At 44.2% G+C, this 15,112-nt stretch overlaps 1 protein-coding gene across 7 annotated transcripts in view; it reads right to left on the reverse strand.

Moving 5' to 3' along the window:
- Positions 1 to 568: 568 nt before the first annotated feature.
- The window catches only part of LOC129867204 (A-kinase anchor protein 13-like), a 152,273-nt gene continuing 137,729 nt past the window's right edge, over positions 569 to 15,112 (reverse strand). For 6 of the 7 annotated variants that reach the window (XM_055940451.1, XM_055940450.1, XM_055940447.1 and 3 more), the window contains 18 exons: positions 14,062 to 14,227; positions 13,712 to 13,824; positions 13,299 to 13,445; positions 10,593 to 10,846; positions 10,345 to 10,470; positions 9,808 to 9,925; positions 9,433 to 9,684; positions 9,141 to 9,217; positions 8,013 to 8,194; positions 7,715 to 7,797; positions 7,404 to 7,604; positions 6,585 to 6,749; positions 6,419 to 6,489; positions 5,749 to 5,793; positions 5,453 to 5,503; positions 4,805 to 5,269; positions 4,137 to 4,476; positions 569 to 3,368 (listed from right to left, as the gene is read on the reverse strand). In XM_055940451.1, the coding sequence (XP_055796426.1) occupies positions 3,310 to 3,368; positions 4,137 to 4,476; positions 4,805 to 5,269; positions 5,453 to 5,503; positions 5,749 to 5,793; positions 6,419 to 6,489; positions 6,585 to 6,749; positions 7,404 to 7,604; positions 7,715 to 7,797; positions 8,013 to 8,194; positions 9,141 to 9,217; positions 9,433 to 9,684; positions 9,808 to 9,925; positions 10,345 to 10,470; positions 10,593 to 10,846; positions 13,299 to 13,445; positions 13,712 to 13,824; positions 14,062 to 14,227 (2,915 nt within the window). In that variant the 3' untranslated portion in view covers positions 569 to 3,309. The remainder of the gene's footprint in view (positions 3,369 to 4,136; positions 4,477 to 4,804; positions 5,270 to 5,452; positions 5,504 to 5,748; positions 5,794 to 6,418; positions 6,490 to 6,584; positions 6,750 to 7,403; positions 7,605 to 7,714; positions 7,798 to 8,012; positions 8,195 to 9,140; positions 9,218 to 9,432; positions 9,685 to 9,807; positions 9,926 to 10,344; positions 10,471 to 10,592; positions 10,847 to 13,298; positions 13,446 to 13,711; positions 13,825 to 14,061; positions 14,228 to 15,112) is intronic. The other variant, XM_055940448.1, reaches the window with a different exon arrangement.

The raw sequence follows: 15,112 nt of genomic DNA on the forward strand, positions 1-15,112 counted from the left end.
CATCCTCATACCTTGAAGTCCTGTGTTTCTCCTCGGCGCAGTGCAGTACGGTGTAGGCCAGCTGGGCAGGGTCACTTATTGTCACTGACAAAGGCAGGGCTAGTCACATCCAGAAGTGGACTCCGCCATACCCTCTACCACAGAACTCCTCCTGAAGCCACTCTCAGCCTAAAGAGCTGTCAGTGAGGTGGATGAAAAAGCATGCTAGAGCGAAAAAGACAAGTACATTTCCATCTTGTCCATGGAATGGAACACACAAGCGTAAAGAAAGACAACGTCCCCTGCAGAGGAATGGCAGTTTTGCGAGGTACCTCGTCAAACTAGACAGCACAGGATCATAGAGACAGAGAGAGAGAAAGAGAGTAACGGGTGGTTAAATCAAACATACCCTCTGTGCAGCTGGCATCAGCCAGTCAATTAAGGCCTACTTTCACCCAAAAACTGTGAAACACGATCCGTGCAGAGTTGTCCTGCTTGACTGGCCAAGAGACACACCAAAGACATTCCATTATAGAACAAACAATTAACACACAAAGACAAAGGGAGAAAATAGACACAGACACAAATCTCAGTTGACAAACAATAATAGTTATTTATTAAGAGAAAAATGAATTTACATTTTATACCTCCAAAACAGGGAGGACACTGATAAATAAAGCCTCATTATAAAAAGCTTAAATCGATCCAAAAATCCACAAACAATACTTTAAAAGTTAAATTTGTACATGACACATATTTACATAATGGTTGCTTTGCCCTTTTTTTTCTTTTTACATGAAATTCCGCAAGAAATACAAATTGTACCTTTTTAGTACAAACAACAAATTACTTTAAAAGCACAGATATACAGTATAACTGTAAAACCCACTCCAACTCATCACAGATGCTGGCTAATATTCTAGTGCATTTCAATTTGATCATAATGGTCTCCCCTATCTCTGCATTTGCCACAATGCATCATGTACAACATTTCAGAGCAACTGTAGCACTGCTCAACATCTATACTGTAGACGGCCATGACAGTTGTTGAAGGGATGAGTAGCAGATATTCCCAGAAGAATATCAAGTGATAAAGGGTAGGGTCTAAGAACGTTCACACCTGTCAAAAGCGGAATATGTCTATTAAGGCAAGTCAGTAAGTGTGAATGAACCAATCAATCAAAATGCCAATGATCCCTCCCTATGCTTTCACTTTTGTAAAATCACTAAACAAGCCATTAAACACCATGTTAACGTGGTGATTCACTTTGCATATATATGACCAGGGGGAATTGTTGTGAAATATCAAGATGACAAATCCCACAGAGTAGATAGTGGTGGTGAATTATGAAGATTGCCACAGCGCCATCTGATGGTCAAAACAAGATAAACCAACACAGACAAGAAAAAGCAGAACAGTTAGGCTGCATTTACACAGGCAACCTAATTCTGATATTTTTTCCACTAATTTGTATTTTTACCCATCAGATCATATATATTTTTTAGAGCTGATCTGATAAGTCAAAAGACCAATTAGTGATAAAAAGATCAGATTTGGGTGTAAACACAGCCTATGTGACTGATGATTAGCACCATATTTCAGATTTACAGAGTCAGAAGAGGACTTTGCTGTGCTTTCATTTTAAATTCTGCTCATCAGCAGTAAAGAGAAACGACAAAACTGAAATATTACGCATAATGCACCCCTGGTTATATGGATCAAAACCCAAGACTGGAGCATGCGCGTAAAAATATAAATGAAGAAAATACAGGGACATTAATTATTCTGGACTATTTGAGAGGCACAAGAGAGCTTATGGTACCACAGGCTACCAATACTAGAGCAGACTGCAGGGAAAATAGGGAAATATGGGGTTTTGTACAGAGGAAAGGTTTGGTTTGGTTTTACTAATAGACGAACAGCCTGTCCTGCAGGCAGATATACAGTATCAGTGTAATTCCAATGGGAATGGTTGGTCAGGGCTAGATTCATCTATTCCAATATCAGCATTAAAATATTACCCAAAAATGTAATCAGAACTTTTGTTTCTGTAAATCCATTCTTGTGAGATAGATATCCCTTAATCAGTCTGGATTTCGATTTAGTCTGTGTATATTGAATGATTGTCACTCATTGTAAAGCAGGAAGTCTTGCCACTTGTAACAGAGTGAATATTATCATCAACTTCAAACCCTGTGCCAGTATTGCATTGCAGTGATTGACAAATAAAAGGGTTCACAAATTCAAACTCAAGTGTGCAGTGGAGGAATAGAAACAAGTACCGCAAATGTTTCTTCTACCCATTCAGTCAGCTGGAACCGTAGCGTCTAACAGTTCATCATCATTATATTCAATTGCAAAGTGGACAATAGCGACAAAAGCAAGTCAGCCACTATGTCTTTGAGTTTCGCTTCCTTACACACTCTCTTCAGCTCTTCCTCTTCGTCACTCATCTCTCTCTCTCTCTTTTCTCTCCTCCATTACAAGCTATTCTTTCTCTTTCTTTGGCTTGTCTTGTTTTCCGTTTCTCCCAGACTCATTCATCCTCTTCTCACAACTCGGACTCTGTGGTTAGTCTCGTCTTCTCTAGCCTTGAGTTGCCTTTCTTTACAACTGATGTAGTGCTGATGGGATGAATGAGGCTGTAGTTCCTTACAGGCGGGAACGAAGCATTATGGGGCCCAGTGTTAAGCAATACCTTTAGAAGTATGTCAATAAACACTATTACATAAGCTTTACTCACTCAACTGGAATTGTTGAATAGGGTGTACTGTATGCTCTCTTTTGTCATATTGGGTATTAGGGTATACTTGAATTTGTGAAATGCAGAACATTCTACCACAGTCACTCCCCTACGACACCTGCTCTGTTAAATCTTCCCTTCACATAGAAAACGAATGTCAGCTACTGTATACTTCATGAATGCTAAATCTTCTTCTAGCCATGGTAAAATTCCTGAAACTGTCCAAATCATTTCTGAACACTATCAAACACCAAAGTAACCAACCCATGCATACCAATCCAATCCATGCCACAGCAGACGTGCAGCTTCACCACAGAATCAAACCGGAATTATCTTCATCCAAAAGTTACACCTTGACAATTCAGTGGCAACTAAGCGGGAAGTGTCTGCATGGTTCCGTAATAAGTTCACAGGAAGTGCTCAAGCTGTACATCCTGTCCATGGCCATCCCCTCCAGGTCCAGATCAGTGGGTAGGGTACAGTATGTCAATGGGGTGCATGTCTATCTGGCCACACTACTACATGGTCTGGCAGTCAGTTGATGCAGTGAGTGTGGGGCATTGTGGGATAGTGGATGACAGAGGGATCAGCAGAAGAAGATCTTTCCGTCGCCCTGAGGCTCTGTGCCCCCAGTGTTTTCAGGATCTGTGGAGAAGAAAGACAGACATATACTTTAGTTAGACTGTAACAACATCCCTTATACACCGGGTATAGCAAACATAAGGAACCTCTCCCCCCTTTCGCCATCAGAACAGCCTCAATTTGTTGGGGCATGGATTCCACAAGGTGTAGAAAGCGTTCCACAGGGATGCTGGCCCATGTTGACTCCAATGCTTTCTATAGTTGTGTCAAGTTGGCTGGATGTCCTTTGGGTGGTGGACCATTCTTGATACACACAGGAAACTGTTGAGTGTGAAAAACCCTTTGTGTCAAGAACTGCATTTTGACACAAATCAGAGCGCCTGGCACCAACTACCATACCCTGTTCAAAAGCACTTAAATATTTTGCCTTGCCCAATCACCCTCTGAAAGGCACACTGTCACATACATAATCCATATCTTAATTGTCTCAAGGCTTAAAAATCATTTTTTTTACCTGTCTCCTCCCCTTCATCTACACTGATTGAAGTGGATTTAACAAGTGACATCAATAAAGGATCATAGTTTTCACCTGGATTCACCTGGTCAGTCTATCATGAAAAGAGCAGGTGTTCTTAATGTTTTGTACACTCAGTGTATAGCGCCTAGCACAGGTAACTCAACTTTTCCCATGGCTCTCTTTTCCTTACAAAGATATGTGGTGCTACTGGTACCTGGCTGGTGCTACTGGTACCTGGCTGGTGCTACTGGTACCTGGCTGGTGCTACTGGTACCTGGCTGGTGCTACTGGTACCTGGCTGGTGCTACTGGTACCTGGCTGTGATTGCTGCCCCTTCCCTTTCTTCTTCTTCTTCTCCTTGTCCTTGGTCTTGGCCATCTGCATCAGGCGGTTAGGGATTTGGTTCTGGCCCTCTGTGCAGCTCTGGGCCTTGGAGCTGGCGTTGGAGGAAGAGGACGAGGAGGAGAAGGGGTTCAGGTTCTTCCCTTTCCTCTTGGAGCCCATCCTGAGGAAGGGTTCTTTGGTGGCGGGGGAGGAGGACAGCTCTGCTTCCCCTCCTCCAGGCTCTTTATCCAGAGAGGTGGAGCTCTGAAACTTCATGGACTCCTCTGAGGTGGTGGAGGGCGTCCGCTGGGTCCTGTGTGCCTGCTCTACCTACAGATCAAACCAAACAACAACAAGTAGGCAGTTAAGCCTCACAGCAACTTAATGATGGAATCTGACTTGAAGAAAGAGATTATGTCTCGGAGTCAAGGTTGAGCTGTTTTAGGATTAGAAGCTCAGGCCTGAGCCCAGGTGGTTATGGTAAGCGGTAGGTAAAGGGTTATTTAAAGGCCTTCATTACATAGCTACATGTGTAGTCAGTCCATTGTGGTTACATTTTGTTACATAATAGTTATTTGATTTCTGTAATGTAAGGTAACAGACAGAGACCAGTGAGCAGTATCCCTCTTTGAGAACCGTGTCGACCGATCCAGCTCACCTCGGCTTTCTTCATCTGCTCCACCATCTCAGCCTCCCGCTGCAGCGTCTCCTTGTCTCTGTCCAGCTTTCTCTGGGCGTCCCTCAGCCTCTCCAGATCCCTCTGGTACTCCTCCTTCCTCCGTAAGAGCTCCTTCCTCTCCTCCTCCATCTGCCTACGCCTCTTTACTGTCTCCTCCTCCTGCTCCTTCACCTGCACCTCCCTGTCGCCCAGCCCCGACTCCCTCACCTCCCACTCCCTCTCCCTCCTCCTCCTCTCATCAGCGTGGGCCACCTGCTGGCGCTGCAGGTTGGCCACCTCCTGCCTCTGCTTCTCCAGGCTGCGCTGTTTCTCCTGCTCAATCAGGGAGTTGGGCCGTGAGGAGGAGGAGGAAAGGGAGGAGGTGGAGGAGTGGCGTGAGGCTGGCCGCTCAGCCAGAGCATGACGCTGGTCCTCGATGAAGGTGTCCTGCTGCACCACCACTGCCTGCAGGAGGACAGTAACAACGGTTATAAACACATTAAATTGTATTGACATCCATACTAATGGACAGTTTTTGTATGTCCGTGTGCTTTTTAACAGCTCTGCGCGATTTATCTAACATAAGAGGAGAGGAAACGGGAAGAAGCGAGGAGAACATTGTATGAAAGAGAGGAGAAGTGGATATACCTGCAGTGTGCTGAGGAGGTCATGGAGGTGTGTGACACTCTGGAGGACCTGCTACATTATAAGACAAGAAGAGAGATCATAAACATGTACCTGTGTATGGTTCCACAGTAGGAACATACACACAATAATATACTTCCTATGAAATAACATAATACAGTACAGCAGCAACTAGAGGCCTGTCTGTGGGAACAGGTAGTGATGCCTTGCTCACGCAGCCAGTCAGTCAGCCAGCCAGTCTGTCAGCCAAGGATGTACAGTATGCTGGTAGTGTAACATAGCGTTGGAGTCAGACCTACCTCACTGTTCCTCTTGAGCAGCAGCAGTAGGTTGTTGTTGCCCCCCTGTGGAAGAAGACAAGTACAGCTGCAGTTAGTTACTGAGATATTAACAGAGCTGCTGAAGCGAGGGGACATGTTAATCACCCCCTCAAAGGAAGAGATTGAGCCCCACCTGCCTGCCGGGGAGGCCTGAGCAGAGGAGATTGTAGGCATTAAAAGCACAGCACTGCTCCCACACATTTCAGCCCAGCCCGGGGGCATCACCTAGCCTAATGGAGCCATATTAATATGGACCAGCTCAGCTCAGCCAGCCCAGGGCCTCGGGCTGGGATAATGTCTGTCTGTTAATGTCAGTGGTGGTGATGGGGGACTGGACCAGGCCTACTGAGTCACATGCAAAATTAAATCCTTCCTGATGGCATTGGTTAGGAAATAATAGTTATAAAGAATAGCCAGGAGTTAATGAACAAAGTGTGTGTGTGTGTGTGTGTGTGTGTGTGTGTGTGTGTGTGTGTGTGTGTGTGTGTGTGTGTGTGTGTGTGTGTGTGTGTGTGTGTGTGTGTGTGTGTGTGTGTGTGTGTGTGTGTGTGTGTGTGTAAGCTGGTCTACAAGCATTTCTCTGTTTCTTTCATTCCTTTGCTGTGACTCACACACATACACCTCTGAGATGTACAGTTACTGTAATTACCTTCTTTAACACGCCGTCTGACTCAGTCCTCCGAAGGTCTAATGAGTCATCCCCCTCTTCTTTCTCTCCGTCTGGAATAAAAAGAGACCTTTATCCCACAGCTCAGCTACAGTATGACAGTCAGGGTACATAGGGAGAGGAGTAGGAGTGGGTGATGTGTCCTTACTCTTGGAGATGTTCATCTGGTGGCTGTCGAAGCCTCCGAAGGTCTCAGCGCGGCGAGGCAGACACACCGGCCCCACACTGCCCCCTGATGCATCCTGGGTACTGGACACCTGCTGCCCCACGGCCCCGCCCAGACTTCCATTCACCAGCACATGGAGAGTCTCCACTGAAACACACACACAAATTACACACATAAGAATAGGTCCTGCACTCTCGTGCTGCATTCTTGCAGTAACGTGACATAAAATCATTCACAGTTGTCTGTTGTTTTTTATTACTATTTGCCAGGTCTTGTGACCCTTTTATGGCTACATGTACACACACCATACTGTATGATTTCAGTAACGACTACACACACTACTCTAGGTAGTTGAAGAAACCCGGACAGACCTCCATAAACTGGGTTTCTAAGGGAACCAGGAGAAAAAATATCAATATCTGGCTCATTACTCAACCTGCAGCGTTAAAGCAGTCCATTTGTTGCTTATGCATTAATTCCATCACTGTCTACAGAGAGAAAACGCTGATATAAATAACTATGACAAGTAACCATATATCACTCTGGCTTTAGCCAATAATGAGTTTTCGGCAGTATTCTGTAATCTCTCTGCCTTGGTCTTTCAGCTGCTACCGGCATTATATTATATTAGGGGTATTTTCAGGTAATTTCCTGATTGTTTCTGATTGGTCCTGTGTGTCTTTAGGGGCAAATCACTGGTTGGCCATGTGTCGATGTAATTCAATAGGTGAGCACTGAATGAATAAAGGGTCATCTGTGTTGTGTGTGGTCTCTGCCCGAGGACCGTCCACTCTGACTCACCTTCCCTCAGGGCATCCTTCATGATGGGCTCTCCCTTGGTGATGTCATCTGGGGTGGCTCTAAACAGCATTCTGGCCCTGATGGACTGGGTTGGTCTGGTCTCCTCTGCTGGTCTGCTGCCACCCTCACACATTTCCCTGAACACCTTCACCTTCTCCTCCAATAGACTCATGATCTGCTCATCCTTCTTCCTCAGCAGCTCTGAGAGGAACAGAGACACACACTGTGGTTAACACCTGTCATACACAACACTGACAGAGGATATCCATCAGGTTATACAGTATTTGATGAAAAAACAGAACAGGTTTTACCTCTAATCTCCCGTGCTTTGGTCTCTAGCAGTCTCTTGTCTTCCTCGGTCTCACTGGGGATTCCCTCATCATCATCCTTCTCTCTGTTAACACACACAATCCTCCATCAATCAAACCATTTACACTGCATGTGTAGTATAAAACAAACATGTTCTACGTATATATTTGTGTATCTGTGGGTACACAATTTGTATAGAATTACAGATATTTTTTGTTATAATCAAATTGCTGTGGTCTGATTGGTTTTCCCCATTCTAGTCATTATATTTCTATGTGTGTTCCTGTCTAACTGACTCACATGGAGTGCATGGCGTCCTGTATGAGCTGCATCCAGGTGTTGCGTTCCTCCTTGGTGCTGGCCAGCACCTCCACCATCTCTGGCTTCTCTATCCCCGCTGTGATCAGGAACAGACCCCTCTCCTCATTAGCCACCTCACGCACAATCAGCTTCTGCAGGGAGATCACCGTGGACCGCTGGTCCTGAGGGACGGGAGAGAGGGGGTGGAGGGGAAAGAAAGAGGGAAGAATGGAGTGAGAGGAAAGAGAGAGAGAGAGAGAGAGAGAGCGGGAGAATGGAGGTGAAAGGATGTATTGACCAGGTTTCTATTGAAGTGTGTATAGACCAGGTTTCCATTGAAGGGTGTATAGACCAGGTTTCTATTGAAGGGTGTATAGACCAGGTTTCTATTGAAGGGTGTATAGACCAGGTTTCTATTGAAGGGTGTATAGACCAGGTTTCTATTGAAGGGTGTATAGACCAGGTTTCTATTGAAGGGTGTATAGACCAGGTTTCAATTGAAGGGTGTATAGACCAGGTTTCTATTGAAGGGTGTATAGACCAGGTTTCTATTGAAGGATGTATAGACCAGGTTTCTATTGAAGGATGTATAGACCAGGTTTCTATTGAAGGATGTATAGACCAGGTTTCTATTGAAGGATGTATAGACCAGGTTTCTATTGAAGGATGTATAGACCAGGTTTCTATTGAAGGATGTATAGAGCAGGCTTTTATTGAAGGATGTATAGACCAGGTTTCTATTGAAGGATTTATAGACCAGGTTTTTATTGAAGGATGTATAGACCAGTGGGAGGTTTCTATGGAAGCTACTATAGGGAAATTCAATGTAAAGCCCAAGGAAAGGGGAGCTGAATGAAAACTCCAAACGTAAGTGAATGGTAAAAAACTGCAAGATAAGATTCTACAAAGAGTGTAACCAAGCCAATATACTGCTTCATTAAAATGTACATCTAGAATGCAACGGCCTTGCGAGGCACAATATTAATAGAGCTGGATAAACCTTGAAGGACTGGTGTTATAACAGCACAGAAAGCTAAACTTGGTGTAAACTAACATGGGGTGGGCACAGCTCTCTACAAAATGTGGTACATATGAAACATTGAGCTGGGAAAAACAAAAATAACATACCAGTGAGGCAAAGACATATTTCTGGTCTTTCTCCTGGAGGAACACAAAGACGTCGGACAGCAGCATGGCCTGGACATCTGAGGAAAATAACAAAGGTTCAGGATCAGTGGGGGACGGAGGGAGGGGCAAGAGAGGGAGGGGGAGGGAGAATGGGAGAGAGTGAGAGAAATTGAGGACAGAAAGAGTGAAAAAAAATAGAAGGAGAGGAAGAGAGGGAATGAGAAAGAAAGAGAAACCTAGCGAGAGACAGAGAAGGCGAATGAGACAGAGATAAACAAGGCTGATCCCGTACCCTTTAGTCTGCCTGCAGAGTTCTTGAGCTGCAGTGGTCCATCATGCAGCAGCCTCCTGCCTCTCACCAGGTCTTCCCGTGCAAACATCTGGCCACTCTTCATCCTCTGAATGGACTTGCTGTCCGTACGACTGTACACTTCTTTCAACCGTTTCTTCTTGTCGTGTTCGTTCACCTTGTTGTCCACTGCATTTAGAATCTCCTTCACCAGCCTCAGAGCCTGGGTTATATCATCATGGTCTTCCTCATTCTCTGCATCAGGGAAAGAAGACCTGCATGTCACTTCAGCACACACAGAGGGAGAGACATCACCACTCTTTCTCACAAAGTAAGTGTACGAGTGCCATTCAAGGAATAGAGAACACCAGGCCTCACCTTTGGTGTGATGCAGTATCCTCTGTAGTAGCACGGGGTACTTGGTTATTCGCTGTGTCACTAATAAGATACACTCTGGAATGCCTAGTCTTCGGACGATTGTGCTGCTCATCTTTTTCTGAAAAACAGACCGATCCAATTCAGATATCAATATTCTGTTTCAAACAACTGCAGGTTTATGCAATAAAATTACAACAGTGTAGTGGCACCACCTGGTGGAAAAGGTTATATTTTTCATACTGCTTATAATCAATCAAATGTATTTATAAAGCCCTTCTTACATCAGCTGATGTCACAAAGTGCTGTACAGAAACCCAGCCTAAAATCCCAAACAGCAAGCAAGCAAACAGCAAGCAGAAGAACCCTAGAGATGAACCAGGCTATGAGGGGTGGCCAGTCTTCTTTTGGCTGTGCCGGGAGGAGATTATAACAGAACATGGTGTTCACAATTTTTATAGATGACCAGCAGGGTCAAATACTAATAATCACAGTGGTTGTAGAGGGTATAACCATGTACAATAAAGAGCAGTTAGTTACCTTAATGAAGGCTTGGAAGCGTTTGTCTTTGGTGTGAAGCTCCTTATAAAAGTTAACTGCCTCGTTGTGGCGACTGCAGAATTTCCCGTAGACTTTCTTCATGCGGTCCGCATTGGGCCCTGAGAACTGAAGACCAGACAACCCATCTAAGATTAACTTACAGGTTAGTCTACTAGTCAACATTTGCACAACATATGCACAACGTTCACTAAACCCCTCATGCCGACAAACAGTCTCCCCCTGCTAACCTGTGAGACAAGGACGTCTCCTATCTTGTGGATGAGGAAGCTCCCGTCATCCCGACCTTCGATTGAAGACTCCCTCTTGCGCTCCAGGAGGTGTGTGAAGAAGTCTGTGTGTAGGTCCAGGAGTTCCTCCAGCATGGGGAACACCCGCTCCACCGTCAGGGCCTCCAGCTGCAACTCCTTCTGCAGGCCCTTACTGTACACCTCAGACATGATCCTCAGCGTCCGTACGTGGTGCATCTCTGTCTGGACCAGCTCTGCAGAGAGACAGGAAGGGAAGGGTAGGAGGGAGAAGTAGAGAGTGGGTTATAGTGCAAAATCCCAATTAACAACACCCTCACATTGTGTTTAACCCCAGGGTGAAAGTAAGCTGGTACGGTCCGGTACAGAGTACCGTCAAAATAACTAGTGGGGATACGCCGTACCGGTTACATGACCATATCACAATAATTAAACAAAGATGCAAATAAACTGTCAGCTATTACACTTTTATTTATCATTACCACATGTCAGTTGCATGAAAAGAACGTGTGGTTGGAAATGCGGTGTGGTTCGACGACAATGGTGGCATTTTGCGACGGTAGAGGTGAGTGGCCAAGATGGAGATGCACGCGGACAGCAGTGGACCCATCCATTCAGGTTAAGTCTAATGAATGACCATCACTGAATGTCATTCATTACATGTTGTAGTGTTTTGTAAAGCCTGTCGCATGCTTCCCAGTCCAAACAGCGCATACATTATGAAAACATTTTGTCATTTTTGCAGTGGTGTAAAGTACCTAAGTAAAAATACTTTAACGTACTACTTAAGTAGTTTTTTGGGGTACCTGTACTTTACTAGTAATATTTTTGACAACTTTTACTTTTACTCCACTACATTCCGAAAGAAAATATTGTACTTTCTACTCCTTACATTTTCCCTGACACCCAAAAGTACTTGTTACATTTTCAATGCTTAGCAGGACAGGAAAATTATCTAATGCACACACATATCAAGAGAACATCCCTGGTCATCCCTACTGCCTCTGATCTGGCAGACTCACTAAACACAAATGCTTGTTCGTAAATGATGTCTGAGTGTTGAACTGTGCCTCTGGCTATCCGTAAAAAAAGAGAGAAGAAAATCGTATCGTCTGGTTTGCTTAATATAAGTAATTTTTTGTGATTTATACTTTTACTTTTGATACATAGGTACATTTAAAACCAAATATTTTTAGACTTTTACTCAAGTAGTATTTTACTGGGTGACTTTCACTTTTACTTGAGTCATTTTCTTTTAAGGTATCATTACTTTTATTCAATAATGTAAATTGGGTACTTTTTCCACCACTGGGTTTTTGTTGGTGTTGGTGTTCAGCAGGGTTTTCTCGGCTGTTCAAACATCATTTTTTTTCTTGAAAGTCGAAGTCCGGTAGACGAAGTCCGGTAGACGAAGTCTACGCCCCGTCGTTGGTGATTGTTCAACAATAATACTCTTAGTAGGAGTGGGAACTATGAACGGGATTCTTCAATTAAGTGTTTGTTGTCATTCAACAAGAGACGACTAGTTTTCATGGAGATTTTTTCACGAGAAATAATGCACCGAACATCTTAGTTTGATGTAAAATTAAGCGACTAAGACCTCCTCGGCAAGAACATCAACATTTATTACAGATTTCTTGATTAATACATATGTATTTATTTGTTGTTGCTACGGCATCTCAAGAGGCACAAACAGTAATGCTGCCGCTTTTTTCTCATTTTTCAAGCAAAGGTCTTTTAAGGGAGTATGCGAGGCACAGACGTTCGCTTCGCCTAGCTGAGTTCTGCTAGGAGCAAAGTGGACCTAGTATGCAGGCGCCTTAACAGATGTCTCTTTCCACTCATCAAATGGCGGGTGCACAGTGCAGTGTATGGATGTAGGAATGATTTTAGAGTAGACAGGCTTACAGGAACCTATTGAAGTGATTGTTTGACAATCAGATGAGAACATGATGACTGGTTGTGTTTATGCCACATTAAAAGGTAATACATTTTAAAAGTAAAAAGGACAAATCTTTACTATTAGTCCCACAGATATCCTATTAAATTAATAGGGATTCTATATGCAAGTTGATATGTGAACATTCAAGTAAGCACTTCATTGCACTGTGTACTCCATGTATTTCAGGGATGGGCAACTTTGATTGGGGTGGGGGTTGAGCTCTGCTAACCGACCCGAGTCCAACGCCCCGACATTATACATCAGGACAAAATTGATCACTAACAATTAGAAGCTGAACATTTACGCGTGCTGTGCTGCGCAGTACAGTCATATATGATTAAGATCATAACATGGCGTCGGAAGTGCTTCAACCTCGTCAAATATAAGACAAGAGAGATAATTTTACAGAAAATAAAAATGTTCCGTGAGTTTTGTCAGAGTTGAGTGACGAAAAAGTAGCTAACAGCTACTCATGTCTCTTCATTGAGCAGAGCAGCCCAAGCAGAGCCGTTGCTATGGATACTCAAACACAGAGTCGCCATGTGCAGAGCAGCCCAAGCAGGCTTGATTTCAGGCTTCGGTCAGGGCCGGGTCTTAAATTTAGCAGAAGCAATAGGGCCTGGGTAGGGTAGAAGTGTAATGTAGTGTAAAAAGTATGTTGTAACTTCTCAAATAAATTGTTTGACTGAAACAAAGGATGGGAACATATGAAGGAATGAGTGGGATTGGGAGAGTTGCCCTCCTACCATAGATGACGTCCTGTCTCTTGACCACCTCCTTCTTGAGCCCCTTCACATACTTCTTGTCCACAGTGAAGGTCCAGGAGTCTGCCTCAAGATCCTTAGACTCTGCCTCAAACTCTCCCATCAGCTGGCTGTCCATCATCTCAGTCCCTAGGACAACACACATAACACACACAGGAACAGTTAGTATGGACGGCAGGAGTGGCTATACTGTATGTACTGTAAGCATACACGTGCTCTCCTACACTCACATATGCTGTAAAGGGAACCAATACAAAGTCATGCAAAACAACAGCTGAAAACAGAGGAAATACGAACATGTCATATTTGCTCACTCCTTTGAACCGATCCCTACAAAGAGAGTACAGCAAATACAGGCTCTGTCACAGCGATAACTCTCCAGCTCACTACCTTACCTTCATCAGTGAGAGACTCAGTGGACTCATTGACCTTGGAGGTCTTGTGCAGTGAGTCTGTGGACTGGGACAGGTACTTCAGGCCTTTCAGTGGCATCTCATCCATCAATGGCCTGCATGGACAGACAGGGTGGAAGAGAGAAACAGAGTTAGTGAAGGAAGGACTGTTACAACATAAGTTGTGTATACACTCTGGTTGTACAATTGATGCACAATGCATTTGACACAACACTTGAGTACACAGAATTGTTGTTGAGTGTGTCAACATGAAAATGTACATCATTTGTACAACCCGAGTATGTAAGGGGCGATAGTGAGTTGGTTGGTGATTGAGTGGCATTGTGTCTCACCCTGCGATGTTGCTGATGGAGATGCTCTTGGACAGGTTGCTTTTGTTAAAGGGGAGGATGCTGTGATTCCTGCGAGGCACCACCGCTGCCACCGTAACCATGGCCTGGTCATCAGGGGACAAGATGGCAGACCACGGACGCTCCCGAGACGATGTCGATGATGTAGCTGATCACACAAATACAGTTAGCATGTAGAGTAGTAGAACTCATAAGGATATCAGGAATTCTACATGCAAAGTCAAATAAATACAAATATACTGTACATAAAAACAAATACAGTACTTGTGATTTTTGGGGGGAAATATTAACATTGCATAGATTGAGACAGACATAAGGTTGAAGTCGGAAGTTCATTCCAAATGCCTGAAGGTACCACGTTCATCTGAACAAACAATAGTACGCAAGTATAAACACCATGGGACCACACAGACGTCATACCGCTCAGGAAGGAGACAAGGTCTGTCTACAAAAGTATCTATATCCACAGTAAAACGAGTCATATATCGACATAACCTAAAAGGCCGCTCAGCAAGGAAGAAGCCACTGGTCCAAAACCGCAATAAAAAAAGCCAGACTACGGTTTGCAACTGCACACGGGGACAAAGATAGTACTTTTTGGAGAAATGTCCTCTGGTCTGATGAAACAAAAATAGAACTGTATGGCCATAATGACCATTGTTATGTTTGGAGGAAAAAGTGGGAGGCTTGCAAGCCGAAGAACACCATCCAACCGTGAAGCACGGGGGTGGCAACATCATGTTATGGGGGTGCTTTGCTGCAGGAGGGACTGGTGCACTTCACAAAATAGATGGCATCATGAGGATGGAAAATTATGTGGATATATTGAAGCAACATCTCAAGACATCAGTCAGGAAGTTAAAGCTTGGTCGGCAAATGGGTCTTCCAAATGGACAATGACCCCAAGCAAACTTCCAAAGTTGTGGCAAAATGGCTTAAGGAAAACAAAGTCAAGGTATTAGAGTGGCCATCACAAAGCCCTGACCTCAATCCTATAGAAAATAGTTTGTGGGCAGAACTGGGCCAAAATTCA

Source organism: Salvelinus fontinalis, chromosome 12 (assembly GCF_029448725.1).
Source record: "Salvelinus fontinalis isolate EN_2023a chromosome 12, ASM2944872v1, whole genome shotgun sequence".
NCBI classification, from domain to species: domain Eukaryota; kingdom Metazoa; phylum Chordata; class Actinopteri; order Salmoniformes; family Salmonidae; genus Salvelinus; species Salvelinus fontinalis.